This window comes from Chelonoidis abingdonii, chromosome 3, assembly GCF_003597395.2.
Source record: "Chelonoidis abingdonii isolate Lonesome George chromosome 3, CheloAbing_2.0, whole genome shotgun sequence".
NCBI lineage: Eukaryota > Metazoa > Chordata > Testudines > Testudinidae > Chelonoidis > Chelonoidis abingdonii.
In genome coordinates, this window is record NC_133771.1 from 102,711,201 (window position 1) to 102,727,908 (window position 16,708).

Below are 16,708 nucleotides of genomic sequence, written 5' to 3' on the forward strand. Positions count from 1 at the left end.
AGGGTATAGCTCGTCAATTTACTCCCTCACCCCCCCAACGTGAAAAGAAAAAGGGGAAAAAAAATCGTTTCTTGACTTTTTTTTAATGTCACCCTGTGTGTAACTGAATGCTGCTGGTAGACGCGATGCTGCGGCAGTAAAAGCAGTATCCGCTCCTCTTCCCTCCCCGGTGGCAGATGGTTAGCAATGCTATGCTCGATCATGTAGCTGAGTACTCCTGGCTGGCCTCAGGTGAGGTTGGCCAGGGGGTGCCTGGGTAAAAATACGGGATGATTCTCCCGGTCATTCCCAGTAGATGGTACAGAACGCTGGTAACCGTCTTCATCATAGCAACTGGGGGCTGAGCTCCATCAGCCCCCTCCCTTTCATGTGTAAAGAAAAGATTCTGTACTGCCTGGACTATCATAGCAGCAGGATGCTGTTGCTCCTCTCTCCCACACCGCTTAATGTCCTGCCTGGACTATCATAGCAGCTGGAGGCTGCCTCCCCCTCATTTTATTCACTAACAAGTCAGTGTTTATTATGCCTGCATTCTTTATAACTTCATGACATAAATAAATGGGGGGACACTGCCACGGTAGCCAGGAAGGTTGGGGAGGAGGGAAGCAATCGGGTGGGGTTGTTGCAGGGGCACCCCCGGGAATGGCATGCAGCTCATTATTTCTGCGGGATCTGAACACGGAGCAGCTGTGCTCTCTGGTTCTCTGATACCACTGGTTCTCTAGTACACTTGCCCCATATTCTAGGCAGGACTGACTCTATTTTTAGATACCCATAAAGGAGGGATTGACTCGGGGAAGTCATTCCCATTTTTGCCTTTGTGCCCCCGGCCGACCTTGGTCATGGCATGTCCTTCCTTCCCGGGAAAGCAGACGTAGTACAATCATTCGTTGCCTTTTCCCCTGGATTGCCCTGGCAGACGCGCCATAGCATGGCAACCATGGAGCCTGTTTTGCCTTTGTGTCACCTGTCACCGTGTGTGTACTGGATGCTCGCGGACAGAGGTGATACTGCACGTCTTACACAGCACGCATTCATTTGCTTTTGCATATAGCAGAGATGGTTTACAGTTGTCCGTGACGGTCTGCTGCCATTGTAAATTGGCAATGAGATGAAGTTTATCTGTCGTTCTGTACCTATGCTGGTCTGCTGAATAGTATGGGGACATTTACCCAGAACCACCCACGACAATGATTTTTGCCCCATCAGCCACTGGGATCTCAACCCAGAATTCCAAGGGGTGGGGGAGACTGTGGGAACTATGGGATAGCTATGGAATAGCTACCCACAGTGCAACGCTGTGGAAATCGATGCTAGCCTCGGACCATGGACGCACACCACCGAATTAATGTGCTTAATGTGGCCGCATGCACTCGACTTTATACAATCTGTTTTACAAAACCGGTTTATGTAAAATTGGAATAATCCAGTAGTGTAGATGTACCCATAGTCCAACAACACCTATGACAATTGCTTGGCATGAAAGGGCAGGACCATGTTTTCAACATGGAAGTCCTGGAAAAATCTGGTGTTAGACCTCCTGGGTGTAGAACCCAGGCCTGCTGGGCTGGGGACATTGCCATGCTGCCACCCAGTAACAGCTGTAACCTTCTTGCGCTCCATGACCTCATGGCTTGCTGTGAAAAAATCCTACATCAAAGGGTGTGACAGGCAGCAGTCTCATGGCTCCTGATTGGCTCCCCATCCTATATAGACCCAAGGGATGTTCCAGGAAGAATCTAGGCAACAGCTCAGATCTTCTGTAGCTGCCACAACTGTTTCTGCTCCTTGATCCTGAACTCCTGGCTTTGATCTTGGCTTGACTTGGACTTCATCTCCTGACCCTGAAACCTGACTCAGACTTTAACCTTTGATATTGACCCTGGCCTGGAACCTGACTCCAAATTCCTTCACTGTTCCCAGCCTCAGGTTTGCCCCTGCTCTGACTCTTGGTCATTACTGCCCTTGTTGGGATCCTGACATCTGGTTCAGTCAGCTTCAAGACTCATTTGATCTTCACCGAATTGAGGTAGACTGGCCATGTAATTAGTATGGCTGAGACCCGTTTGTCAAAACAAGTCATATTCCAAATTAAGCTCCAGCAATCATAAACATGGACAGCAGATGAAATGTTTCTAAGACACCCTGAAACAAAATGTGTGAAAAACAAACATTTCTGACTTGACCTTTGAGCAACTGGCAGTTGATCGTATTGCATGGCGCCGCGTGGTAAGAGTGAGCATCCATGACTTTGAGAAGAATCAAGTTGAGCAGCTACAAGCACACAAACAAAATGCAACTCAGTCACCACAACTAGACAAATGACTTTGTGGCCAGTATGGCAACTGTTCTTCCCAAATTGGAATTGGAGTCACATGAAGGCCCATTAGTACAAACTATGATTGTCAAGGTTGTCCTTGAAATCGAAGTCACTAGCATCATTATCATCACCAGGGCGCTTTGAAAATGTTACCTTAGTTTAGCTACCATGTATACTATACGTGACATTTAGTCCTCTTAATACATAGAAACTCTGCTGCAGAAGTTACTGGGGAGTCTGATACATATCTTTGGAGAGAGAGTGGTTTAGCAGTAGTTATGGGCAAAGATTGAACAACTCCTCAATAATTGTTGTTCCTCCATATGAGTCATGTCCTATTTGTCTGAATAGGAATCTTATTAGGCCTGGGTGTGTTACATTTACTCCATCAACTATGATCTGTAGCAAGTATAAGCTAAAGGAACAAGAGACTCAGTCATGGAATATGGTTCTTAAATATGTGCTGTAATGAACCTTTACGGTGGATGCCATTAAAAAGTCAACATTTACCATCCCAAATGCCTGCAGTTAGCACAGGATCTTCTTATATGTAGAAGAAGAGATGCAGCAGAATTGCTATCACTTTAGTGAGGCAAACACTGAGTTTTCAAATGGCATCCCCTGTGCATTTAGTAATTCTAATACAAATACTCATGATGCTTCCTGGCATATTTGAATTAAAAGTTTAGTTCTGTGGTTGTGCAACACACAGAACTGTGAAGTCCTGGTGCATGACTAGGACTGCTAGGCACTACAGCCATACAAATAATAAGTAGTAATAATATTGTCTGCCTTATTCTTTACATAGAGGAAGTTTTATTTGGCTTAAGGTGGAAATCTGAAGTTGCACTTTGAAAAGCATCCTTTGCTCCAAGGTTCTCTGGTACCAGAAAAGTCTCACTAATGTGCTATATTTTTGTCTTATTTCTAGGTAAAAATATTTCGAACCAAGCAAGAAGGAATCCTTTTAGTAGACGGTGTTTCAAACAGGACCACCAGTCCCAAGAAGGCCGATATCTTGGATGTTGTGGGAATGCTGTATGTCGGAGGATTGCCCATTAACTATACAACACGAAGAATTGGTCCAGTAAGGAAGAACATTTAATAAGCCATTTCACAGTCTCTAAATATGTGTTGTCCGGTATCGTGATTTACATTTTTTTTTCCAAAATATAAAGGCAAATGGATAAAAGGGCCTATCCAATTCTTCTTTAAGTAGTTGGAAGGACTTGGGTTAGAATACAGTCAGTATAAAGAATTGAAACTGGCCCATAGTCATTACTATGGGAAGAAGGAAAAGCTTTACAGTCCTGGACCCTTACAATTCCACTGTTCTGCAGGGGGAATTCAAGTTTAAAAATACAAGTCTCCCTTTTGGCAAGATTCTTGGAATTTTAAGGCTCCAGCACGGTACAGAGGGCCTGTGCAAACATAAAAGCTCAGTGAGAACCTCAGATAAAACTTTATATCAGAGGGGTAACAGTGTTAGTCTGTATCCACAAAAACGAGGAGTCCGGGGGCACCTTAAAGACTAACAAATTTATTTGGGCATAAGCTTTCATGGGTAAAAACCCCCCACTTCTTCAGATAAACTTGTCCATTTCTCCGGTTCATCTGAAACTGACAAGTTTTGACAATTTTACCATAAAGTAGGCAAGTTTTGACATTTCAGTAACAAAATTCATTGGTTTGGGAAATTTTTCATTAAGTATTTTCCTAGAAATGACCAAAAGATCTATTCATGCAGATCTTGGCTGAATTCACTGGTGAGTCCAACACTACATTCACTAGGATTTTTTTTCAAATTTTAACTAAAGTTTTGTACAGTTCTAATTAACAGTTACGAACTATATCTTACAAAATACCACAGCAACAAGATGGGTGAGGTAATATATTTTATTGGAAATCTGAAAGCTTGTCTCTCTCACCAACAGAAGATATTACTTCACCCCCCTTGTCTGTCTAATATTCTGGTACCAATACAGCTACAACAACACTGTGTACAAAATACCACAGGACACGAAACAGACCCAGTGAATAAGGATTTCTTATATAAAAGATTGTGCAAAGAAAAGATGAATAAAACTGGAAAGGTTTTAGAAATTCCATTCAAATCAATGGTCTTAAGAGACTTACATGGGTGTTACTGAGAGTAAGATTTGTCCCAATGTGTGTATATACCTCTCTTCCCTCCTCAGTATCTGCCTCCTTCTCCTTTTCCACCAATCTCCGCGTGTTAGTGTTTTTTTCTCATTCTCTCTTTCCCCCTTCACACCAAATGCATGAATGTGTGCACACCTTTTGTCCTTCAAAGTGTGTGTTTGACATTTACCCTTCACTTCCCCAATATTACTACATGCCAGCATCAGCCAAGGCAGGGCTGGAACAATTTTTATAGGGCTGATGATAGAAACCATGTATTTGGGGTTTGTTATTACTACTTCAAGTCAAGGGGTGCAGCAGCACTCCCAGCACCTCTAGTTTCAACACCACTAGGCCAATGGCTTTCTTTAGAGCCTGTAGGCCCTTCATGCTCCTCAGCTTCCTCTCCCCAACCTCTGCCAGCACCAGTTGTGCAGTAGGTGGGTGGCCTCCCAGGCCTACTTCAGGGAGGAGAAAGGAAATGCTACTCTGCACAGCGTTCAGCATCAAAGGAAATAGACATTATCTGAGATGGGAGGCGGGGAAAGTGCTAGTACGGCGTACCAGCTACACAGACTCATTGCAATCCCTGATGCTTTTTCCTTTAAAGATCATCCAATGAGCAGTATAATAATAATAATAATAATATCTAGCTCTAATAGTGAAGGCTTGTTAAATTGTAAAACATGGATAAAGATGCAAGAAAATCATGCATATAATATCTTAGCTACAATCACACAATAGTTGTAGATAAGGTTATGTGGAGAGCCATATGATGCCATCAGTATTTATGTAAAACTTCCATTCACTTAAGCAGGAGTTGCACATTTAGAAGGATGTGGCCCAATATAAGCACAGCTTTAATATGTAAGGTTAGCCCCTCAATGGTCTGAGAAACAGAAAATGTAGTAATGTTACAAGTTATCTCGAGAACACTTACTATACTCCATGCCTTTGTCCATTGGCTTAACTAGAAAGTACAGACAATTCAATTACAGAAGTAAAGTATGGGCTATTACATTTCTGCATTGCCTGTGCAATTTGGTGTTTCATTATGCACTGCATTATTTTATGCCTCTTCCATTAAGCCAAAGAGATGAGACTTCATTTTGTGAGATCTGATCCCTAGAATTTCAGAAAAGCAACATAATTAGTCTGTAGTGTGGTGGAGATTAGATTCTTATTACAGTCAGATACTATGGATTAGCCATGTAAAGTTCAAGACTCATTCAGCTCCACACATCCAGCAGCAAAACACAGAATCAAAAGAAGGGATACTTTCTGATGCCATAATTGAGCCTTTCCATACCAGCATTTCTGCTTGCTTCTCATAACAACATTCTCTGTTTGAAAATTGCACCCAGGTCACCTACAGCATTGATGGTTGCATCAGAAATTTTAAGATGATGGAGGCTTCTGTTGACCTGGATAATCCAACTTCCAGCTTCAATGTTGGCAAATGCTTTATCAATGCAGAGAAAGGAACATTCTTTGATGGAACAGGCTTTGCCAAAACAGGTAATAAACTACAATTTTACTAGTGCTAAAAGAGAAACAGTTATAGCACGTGGGATTTTCAAAGGCATTCAGCGTTGCCTAACCCCCATTGTGGGATCAGAGTTAGGCCAGTTCTGACTCTAAGCACTTCTCAGCATATTTAAATGTTACGCCTGGTGTTTGATCGTGGGTATTTCCAGCAAGATCTCATATTAAGAACTGGTACCATGAACCACTATTTTACACTCAATTTCAGTCGGACTAAATAATAGTTTAGCTGTTTTTCTAAATGTATTACTGTATGTTTTCCACTCCCCAGTTGGAACATATAAAGTGGGAACAGATTTACTAGTGGAGTTTGAATTCCGTACTACTCGAATGAATGGTGTTCTGCTGGGAATCAGCAGCCAAAAAATGGATGGACTCGGTATCGAGCTGGTAGATGAAAAAGTGAGTGAAGGCATTTTGCAGTGAGAGCATCATCTGATACATTTCTGGATATCTGTAGTGCATTTGTGTGTTTTAAAATGCATGAACAAATTTAAACTCTGATTTAATGTCAAGACATCTCAGTCAAGATCACAGCCCCATGTGTGCCAGTCAGTCCTTCCCATTCCAAATTTGTCTCACTTCTAGTTTTGCTAAGTCATTCTAACATTTTGTTCTGCAACATTACTCTGTTTCTTGTATTACAGCATTGGGCCTATGTTAGCAGGAATGTGCAAAATTGTGGGCATTGTGTCTGTCATGTCATGAATATCAGTCCCTTGTGTGTGTAACTCAATGTTGGTACATAGTTTAATCAACCACTCAGCTGCACTTAAAAGTAAATAGCTCTGTTTTATATAAGAGCACCACAAAACCAATATTTTTGTCCTTGTATAGTTTCACAACAGAAAGTTGGCAAACCATGCCCACAGCTTTGCACATTCCTGCTGACCTCGGCCCCTGTGCTACACATGGATCTACACACATGAGCTCTGTTGACTTTAGTGGGTTCTGTACAGATGCAAGGATCAACCCACACAGAACTGGGTGCAGGATTGGAGCCATAATTACTAAATTCTAGTGATGGAAATAAACACAATTGGGCTGAGCTGGCTTGTGTTGATTTTGAAATGTAATAAGACAATTTATGTTTAACTCTACATTTATTCTAAATCTATATGTAGCTTTTGGGAAGGTCAGATTTGATGAAAACTAGATCACCATGTTCTGTATAAGTATTATTTTGATAACTCGTCCTTCCCCACTCTTTCATGTTACATTCTCCAGCTGATGTTCCATGTGGATAATGGCGCAGGCAGATTCTCTGCCATCTATGAGCCTGACAAACCAGGCAGCTTGTGTGATGGACAGTGGCACAAGGTTACTGCAAACAAGATCAAGCACCGATTAGAATTAATTGTGGATGGGAATCAGGTGGACGGAAGCAGCCCAAATGGAGTCTCCAGTTCTGCGGACACTAATGATCCTGTCTTCATTGGAGGATATCCTGGTAGGTGTCCAACACACAAACAAGGCATTATTCATGCTCTCTAGTAATCAGGCGTTGCCAATGTCTTAAATATAATTCGGTTTCACACATTAATATCAATGGAGATAGCCTGGTTATGAATATCCAAACTTCTCTACAGTATAAATGTCAGTTATCTAGATTTCATTCTTGTGCCTTTGAATAACAGGAGCTCTGCAGCACTGAATTTCAGTCATGTGCTGCCAATATTTCAGCTAAGGAAGCCTATAGTTCTTTCCCTTGAGCTTATAATAAACCCTCTATCCAAGGGAGTGATGCACTTTCAGAGAGGAGCAAAAAGATTCTATTCCTTTCTTATCACATTTAAACAAAAACACTTTTTCATAGCCAAGGCAACAGCAACAGCTTTTGACAAACTTGAACAGCCAAAAATGTTTAAACGTGGCTACCGGAAAAAATGGTAGGCTGAGTATATTGATCATATAACACAGAGCTCAGCCTGTGAAAATTGATTTAGGGAATGTGGGGAACAATCTGTAGAAGATGAGGCTGTCCTCCCTCAGGAATATTTTTAAAATATTTCCCATTTGGTGCAATCTGGTTTATTTTTAAAGGCAAAACAAACAGGGATGAAAGGATCCAGAGGCCTTCATACTTATTCTACCTATAGTGAATATTGACAACTAACTGTTTGCAAACAAACAGACCAAGAATTATTTGAGGAATAATTTAATATTGAAAATCAAATTTCAGAAATTTGTAAAATGCTTGTAGTATTGTATTTGGGTTTTTTTTTACTAATTCTGTAGCACTCCTAGTGCTGTTTTGTACTAGCTTGTGAACAGAGAAGCTAAATATCAGATAAGGATGCCTATTCCAGTGTCCATTGAAGTCACTAGAAGGCCTCTCATTGACATCTGTGAGCATTGCGCTGAGCTCTGAATTATTTTCTTTGCATTTTTCCTCCATTCTAAATGATGTAATACAATGTATCCAGTAACACTTAGCTTTCAGTTCCTCCAGATGTTATCTGATGTATTTCCTGTATTGTTTGATATGTAAGAGAAAGCCAGGTTCTGCCACACTGTCCTAATTTAGAATGAGTGTTGTCCCACAAAGGTGTTCCCAGTGTTGTGGTATTTTTACATTAGAGCGACCGTACTGGATCTAACCAATGGTCCATCTAGCCCAGTGTCTTATCTTCTGACAGTGGCCAATGCCAGGTGCCTCAGAGGGAATGAACAGAACAGGTAACCATCACGTGATCCATCTCCTGTCACCATTCCCAGTTTCTGGCCATCAGAGGCTGTTTTTACAGCAATCCTTAGACTCTAATATAAGAACTGGTGCTAAAGAAGAGTTTCCAATGGCGTGCATAATGAGTTATGAGCTGCATTTAGCCAAAAGAAGGGCAATCATATGTAACACAGCAGTCTATATAAAACAAATCCACACCACTTGCATTGGAATGATACCCATGAACTGAGTTAAAGCTGCATACTAAACTGTGGATCCATGTGATAAATAATTTATCATGCACATTTGACCATCTCTCCTCCTTCTGTTGACTAGTCCATTTCCCCTTGTTTATTCTAATATTCCAAACACCTTAACAGTCTCGCACACCTGCCTCTTTTTAATCAGCCTGCCAGAGAAATGTTTTGTCTTCCTCCAAATGTGGAATTTTCCCAATTTATCCTCGCCTGAGGCACAGAACAGGCAAGATTCAGTCCAAGACCTGTGGCAGCATTTCTATGTGTACATATGTCAAAATTTAACATCCATTATCCATGGGGCCTGGATTCAACAGTCCACTGAGGTTGCTTTATGCTTCATTAAATCATCTGAAATTGGCTGGTGGAGAATTTCCTTGGGCAGGGGAATTTTCCACCAGCAGAAAGTTGTTGAGGTCAACAGTCATTGCCTCCTGCACCAACAACTGTCTCTCTCCCTGCCCTCCCTCCCCCCCACTCCACCACACACATCCCCACTGTAAGGAGAAGGAGGGGTCAGAGTTTTGGGGTAGAGGAGGGCTTGTAGTGGAACAGAACTGTGCTGTGCCCAATCCTCCATTGATGTTGTAATGTCCCTGTGAATGCCTGTCTTGCACTAAGGCTAGGCAGCCCTGAATCAGGAAGCACAACTGGCTCCCTGTGGCCCCTACTTCTCTAGAGATGAGAAACAAGGCTGGGAACTTCAAACAATTGTTAAGTGGAGATTCCCAGCTTTGCAATGGGACTAGCACTCACTTCTAGCCATCAGGGTTCCCAAGATGGCAGACTTTAAAGTTGTGACATTTTTAGGCATGTAAAAGCTATTTGGGGTCATTTTCACTATTTGTCTCTATCCGAGCCCAGTACAGTTGGACTCAGCGTAGCTAAAGCCCCTGCCTTTACAGACACAAAGATACAAAATATAATCCAAAAATAGTCTCTCTGATACCTGCACCACATACAGAATAGACAGTATGTGCCCTTTGAGGATGCAGAAGTCGCCCTGACAACTTTGCTACTTGTGAGTAAATTCACCCATCCCAGACTCATGCTGATAACTCTTTTATACCACATGTAAACAGACTACAAGTTGCAGATGCACAGAACCATTATTTATCTGCTGCATATCATTTGTTAGTACTGTAGGAAAAGTGCCATTTGGATCTCTCAGGAAGGCTGAAGGCTGTTTTATTTAATGTCATGAACATCACCTGAACTGAGTTGTGTGATTTAAATGGAAGATTTAAATAAGTTTTGATTTTGCCAGTGGCACATTGTGAATGAAGAAAGAGACTGCTTAGATAGTTGCCACCAAATCAAGCGTTTATCAAACATGCTTAGAGGTTTAACCATTCTCCTGCTAAAAAATGGGAGTGCAGCCAGTAAATTGTGAAGAATATATATATTTGGGAATGCAAGTGGGAGAAGCAGCAGAGAATCCTGTGGCACCTTATAGACTAACAGACGTTTTGGAGTGTGAGCTTTCATGGGTGAATACCCACTTCGTCAGATGCATGTAGTGGAAATTTCCAGGGGCAGGTATATATATGCTAGCAAGCAAGCTAGAGATAACGATGTAGTGTCAATCAAGGAGGATGGGGCCCTGTTCTAGCAGTAAGAGTGATAAACCAAGAAGGAAAACCTGGTTCTGTAAGGCAAGCCATTCAAAGTCTTGTTTAGTCCAGAGCTGATGGTCAATATGCAGATATAACGAAGCTCAGCAGTTCTCTTGAAGTCGGGTCATGAATTTTTTGCTGCAGAGGCCACCTTAAGGTCCTGCTAAGTGTGCCAGAGGTTGAAGTACCCCTACAGGTTTTGTAAAACGATTGCCCTGATATCTGATTTGTGCCAATTAACCGTTCCGTATGAACGTCCATTTGGCCGAGTACATAGCAGCAGGGCCATGCGGCATATGATGCGTAATACATGGTCGACATGCTAGGTGACATGAACAGGATGTGTGGCTAATCCTGTTAGGTCCGTGATGGTTCGCTGGTGAGATATGGGCAGTAAGTGTACGAGTGTTGCATGTTGGTTCCTGAGTAGATTATCTATGTACGGTTCAGTTCTGGTGAGAATATTGTCAGGTTGCAATATGCTGTGGGCAAGGATGGGCCTGCCACCCCAAGGCACTGTGAAACGTTCAGAAATCAAGTCAGGAGGGTTAAGATCTCCTGATGATGCGTGGAGGTGGCAGCTGGGGCTGAGTATGGCCAGGTGGGCCCTGTGTTTCTTCTTGGGGTTGTCTTGCATAGAGGTCTGGTACACTCCGGCTTGTTGATCTGTTTCCTTATTCGTGTGCGGTTATGTAATTTGAGAAATGCCTGTGAGATGTTGTCAAGTGTTGGCCTGTCTGTGGGTAAGAGCAGATCGGTGTAACCTCATGCTTGGCTGTAGACAATGAAATTTGTGTATATGCCAAAGATGGAAGCTGGAGGCATAAGATAGTATACGGTTCGTAAGTTTTCGAATATAGGGGTGTAATGGAACCATCCACTTAATTGCAACCCGGGTGTCTAGAAATGACCTCCGCGTGAGAGTGTCCCAGGAGAGGTGATTGTGGGGAAGTTGTGAAATCAGGGTGGAATTCAGAGTCTCCTCCCATGGTCCGATGATTGAGATCAATCAATGTAGCGTAGTACGAGAAGGGGCGAGTGTACGAAGAGTAGGAATCGTTCCAGGTCACCGAGGAAAATATCGGCGTATGGGGGCCATGAAGAGTCCCATAAGCCATGCCCACTGATCTGGAATATATATTGTCAACAACCTTGAAATAGTTTGTGAGTATAAAGGCACAAGCTCACACCAGTTGCTGTGCATCATCAGGGACTACTGTCCGAACAAGCTGTATTCCATCTGTGGTGATTTGTGAAAGAGCCTTAATCAGGATGCCAGGAGTGTTTCGGGAGGTGACCAATGCATTAGTCCTCAGAAATCAGTGGTGTCACAGAGATAACGCTGGAAAGTGCTGGTGCCATAGTCTGAGTAGAAGAGTCCACATATCATACAGTCCTTCCAGGAAGTGCCAATGCCCAGATGATGGGGCGTCCAGATTCGGGTTCAGTGGACTTGGGTAGAGATAAGAATAACCTGTCGGCCTACAAGGGTATGCTGATTGTTCCAGTGTTAGTGTAGGCGAATGTCCTGAGTAGAATGGTGCAGTTCCGTAGGATCCTCAGGGGGATCGAAGGATAATGCCTGTAAGGAAGGTATGGGAGTTGTCTGGCAGCTCCTTTGGTATCAGAGTCCTGTCAGGAGACAACAGCACGTCTTTTTACATCAAGCCGCTGTTGAATGATAATCGTCGCGTGGCTTGTAAGCTGTGATGCATGCGTTCGCGCACTAGGTTATGACACAGCGTGTGTTTTACCAACATAATATATACATGCTAGAAATATTAACCTACCCCTGGAAATTTCCACTACCTGCGTCTGACGAAGTGGGTATTCACGCACGAAAGCTCACTCTCCAAAACTTCTGTTAGTCTATAAGGTGCCACAGGATTCTCTGCTGCTTTTACAGATCCAGACTAACAAGGCTACCCCTCTGATACAAGTGGGAGAAGAGATTTGAAGAAGAAAAATGAGATAACAACATTATGTTTTGTTTTGTTTTTTCAGATGGTCTGAACCAGTTTGGCCTGACTACAAATATCCGTTTTAAAGGATGCATTCGTTTGCTGAAGCTCACCAAAGGCACTGGTAAACCCCAGGAGATTAGCTTCAGCAAAGCCTTGGAGCTGAAGGGAGTTCAACCTCTATCATGCCCTGCAAACTAACATGAGATCATTCAAGTTTGACTTGCATCTGATTGTTTTAAGTGCCTAAATTTAAAAAAAAATTTATATACAGTACATTAATAAAATGTCTTTGTGCAAGTATTTTGAGTTCTGTCTGTGATATTTAAATGACTCTATTTCAAGGTAGCTCCAAAAGAAGATTAAATTAGTAATCATTCATTTCTTCTTTCTTTAACTGAATAAAGCAATAAATTACTCTAATCTTTTGTGCTGTTTTTCTGTAGTTTGAAATGGAATTTTTCAGCATAGTTTTTCGTGAGTGGGACTGTATAATATGGAGAGGTGTGTCAGAGAGAGAATGTACTTTATATAAAAAAGTGTTTTAACTCATTTCAAAATTCAATTTTATTTTGGCCACTCCCAATTTTTTAAAAATGCTTTTAACAGAAAACTCTGCTTTGGATTAATGGACTGGTTCAGTTCGGGGCCTGGAACAAAGACCATTTATCATTGCTGATTAGGGGCAATGCCTATTTAATTTGTGTGTTGTTATTACAAAAAACTATATTAGACTTAAATCCTCTAATATATCATTTGAACAGCTTTGGAATGTAATGTGTGTTTTTTTGTTTGGAGATACAGAAATGGGAGCAAATTGACATGGGGGATTAGTGTATTAGCATTTCACACCTGGAGACCTGGATTTAAACAGGCCACTAGTGAGAATGTTTAGTGACCATCTCTAGTATACATCCTATACACATATGTGGCAGAATTTTCAGACTTTTTTTCACAATAGAGGCCTAGAACTGCCATGACAACAGTGCTGCAGCAAAATGGAGGTGAACTGGTAGATCAGCAGAGGGAGTTTGCACAGTATAGGTCTCTTTTCTCGACCATCCTCTCTTTTATTGAACTACTAACCAAATACTTAATTTACAAGGAGCTTCCAAATTGAGGTGATTTTTTTCTCTAATGTCTCTTATTGTAGCTGCCTTTATCAGCAGTTTGAAAGAGAAAGATGCTTAGACACTCCCGAAATCCCACTAGGAGTCCAGGTTCATCTTTAGGCACCTAACTACCTTTGTCATCCTGGCCCTGTAGCACTGTCCTACCTCACAGAGGTGTTGTGAGGATAAATACATTAGAAATTGTGAGGTGCTCAAATACTACCAGAGACCATATAAGTCTTTTAAATAGGCAAACTCTGGGAGCTTGATTCTTAATCAATGTAAGCTGTGATAGGGAAAAATCCGACCCTGCCCAAGGCCTCAGGCTGCTTGCTAAGGGAAGCTGTCATAAACAGATAGCTAAGTGTTAATGTCTCTTTCACCTGCAAAGGGTTAACAAACAGTGACCCGGAACACATGACCAGAGGACCAATCAGGAGACAAGATACTTTCAAATCTGGGTGGAGGGAAGCTTTTGTGTGTGTTCTTTGATCTCTTTCTGTGTTATCTCTGGGATCTGAGAGTGACCGGACGTACTACAGGCTCTCTAATTTTCTATTCAAGTAGTAAGTGCAAGTAGAAAGGCGGTTTAGTCTTTTTAATGTTTATTCTTATGTTCAAATGGTATGCTGGAGAGTTTAATGTTATTGTGGTAAGATTAAAAGTGATCTGCGAAGAGGCTCTCTCTAGTTCTATAACTGAGACCGCATTATCCAATTCTTGAATTACAGTGATGACTTTATCTGCCTCTTAAAACGTTTTCTCGTTCAACCTGATATCTTTTCCCCTTTATAAAGCCAAAGAACGAAGTCTGTATACACCAAGTGAATTGATGGGGAGGAGAAGGGAGAGGGTAGCTGCGGGAGAAAGTGAATTTTCTCTGTTAGATTACGGAAGCTTGAATCTGTCTATCTCTCCAGACAGCGCCATGAAGCGCAAAGCCTGGGGGAGAGGAGAATGGGATGAAAAAAACCTGATTTCTCTGTGTTGTGAGTCAAGAGCTTTGAACAGGTAACTCCTGGGTTACCAGACGGGAAAGATCGAGAGAAGAAAGGAGGCGGAAGGAAATGTATTTCCCTTGTTGTGAACTCAAGGAATTTGGGTCTTGGTCCCCAAGGGAAGTGATGGAAACCAGAGTTTAATCAGGCACTCCAAGTCCGATGTGCAGCTACAGATCTAAGCTGGTAATTAAGCTTAGAGAAATTCATGCTGGTACCCCATTTTTTTTGGACTCTAAGGTTCAGATTGGGGCTAGATACCATGACAGAAGCCCAAAAGCCTTTAGATCTAACAAAAATTTTTCTTCTGTTAAATTTCTGCCCACTCTCCTTGCCAAATTGGTAGTGAAACAATGCCTGTGTCCATGAAAAGAAATAATACAGCAGGAAAAAAGGATCGGGCCCAAACAAACGGCAACCGCGGGTTTAAGGAAGGTAGACGGGAAGAAAAAAAGTTAAAAGTTAACTCTGTAGTTATTGGAGAAAATTAAGTAGTAAAACTAAGTACAAATGTTAGAAGAAGGTGTTATGAAAATAAAAATCTTGGTTTCTTTAGAATGTCTGTAAATAATCAGCATTCTTGGTATGTATAATTTTTGTTTTATAATAATTTGGGTTATTTTGGGTTGTAAAAATATATATACTTTTACCAGAACACAAAACTAAACAAGAAAACAATCCAAAGTTGTGGCTGCAACAGGGCAGTCAAGCCCAGGAGAATGGTAACAGACTTAAATCTGTTTTCATAATAAAAAGCAAATCGAAATTGTAGTGAGTACCCCACACTAAGCCTTAAGGTGGCTCTGTGTAATCAACGGTCATGTTGCCAAAGGGAAGCCAAAATGAATTGTGTTTTCCATTTTAAATCAACATGTATTCAGAGGCAGAAGTTAAAAAGAATTACACCATTAAAACTTGACCTGCCTATAAAACAAATACAGAAAAATATGAGGAGTAATTTGAGTAATTCCTCAATTTTGCCTGCAATCAGCAAAAATATTTGTAAAAAATGATTTTATTCAAATGTTTAAATGTTGTAATTGCAAGACCTGATCTTAGACAAGGTCACAAACCCCATCCCTTGGACATCAGAGGCTAATGAGGCTTTCACTCAGGTTAAGCGTGTCCTTAACTAGGTGTCCTGTGCTTAACCCAGCCTTTCTGTTGCCCGCAGGTGGGGGGGAATGGTGAACCCCATGACGGTCTAACAGTAACTGCTGGGCTCTGCTCTCACAGGCTTGATTTGCAGGATCCTGAGTTATTTTATGTGAATGGCTCATGTCTTAGGAACCTCTCGGGCCAGCTTGTAGCTGGCTATGCAGTTTGTGCCCCCCACAGCCTGGTGAAAGCCTACTGTCTTCCAAAGGCCAGCTGTGCCCAGATGGCGGAACTGCTCGCCCTTACAGGGCCTGCTCCATAGCTGAGGGCAAGTTTGTTATTACCATCTATATGGATTCCAGATATGCCTTTGGGGAGGTGCATGATTATGGGCAGCTCTGGAAATATAGAGGATTTCTTACCTCTGGAGGAGCACCCATTGGTCATGACCCTTATGTTAATGCCCTTTTATTTGCCCTTTAGCTTTAGTCTGCAATTGTTGTTGTTAAATGTTCTGCCCATCAAAAGCCCTATAATGATATTATGCGCGGAAATGTCCTAGCAGACACTGCTGCCAGGCAAGTGGCGCTTTCTGGGTCTCCAGCTCCCTCTGAAATTTTTTGTCTTTGTGTGCTGCAACCTCTTTCTCCAGCTGCATCCCCTCGTGACCTGGCAAGAGTCAGCGTCTGAGGAGGAGAAGGATGGTTGGAGACGAAATGGGTGTTCTCCACACCCTGAGGATGCCTTGTGGTGCACTCCAGATGGTCGCCTGGTTGCGCCCCGAGCTTTGCTCCCCTACCTTGCTCGCATGGCCCACGGTTTGGCCCACATGAGCAAAGGAGGAATGATTGCATCAGTGGTATGGCATTTTCGATCATGGCTCAACAATATTGTAATTCTTGCCTTATTTGTCTGGCACACAACAGTGGAAAACTAGTCCAGACTAGACCGCAGCTCACTCCACTCCATGGGGACCCTTTGTAAATATTCAGAT

At 42.1% G+C, this 16,708-nt stretch overlaps 1 protein-coding gene across 3 annotated transcripts in view; it reads left to right on the top strand.

The window, feature by feature from the left end:
• Positions 1-13,114, top strand: part of LAMA2 (laminin subunit alpha 2) — a 490,975-nt gene extending 477,861 nt beyond the window's left edge. For 2 of the 3 annotated variants that reach the window (XM_075063935.1, XM_075063936.1), the window contains exons 60-64: positions 3,252-3,407; positions 5,827-5,980; positions 6,279-6,409; positions 7,235-7,457; positions 12,550-13,114. In XM_075063935.1, coding sequence (XP_074920036.1) covers positions 3,252-3,407; positions 5,827-5,980; positions 6,279-6,409; positions 7,235-7,457; positions 12,550-12,707 — 822 coding nt within the window. In that variant the 3' untranslated portion in view covers positions 12,708-13,114. The remainder of the gene's footprint in view (positions 1-3,251; positions 3,408-5,826; positions 5,981-6,278; positions 6,410-7,234; positions 7,458-12,549) is intronic. The other variant, XM_075063937.1, reaches the window with a different exon arrangement.
• The last annotated feature ends 3,594 nt before the right edge of the window (positions 13,115-16,708 follow it).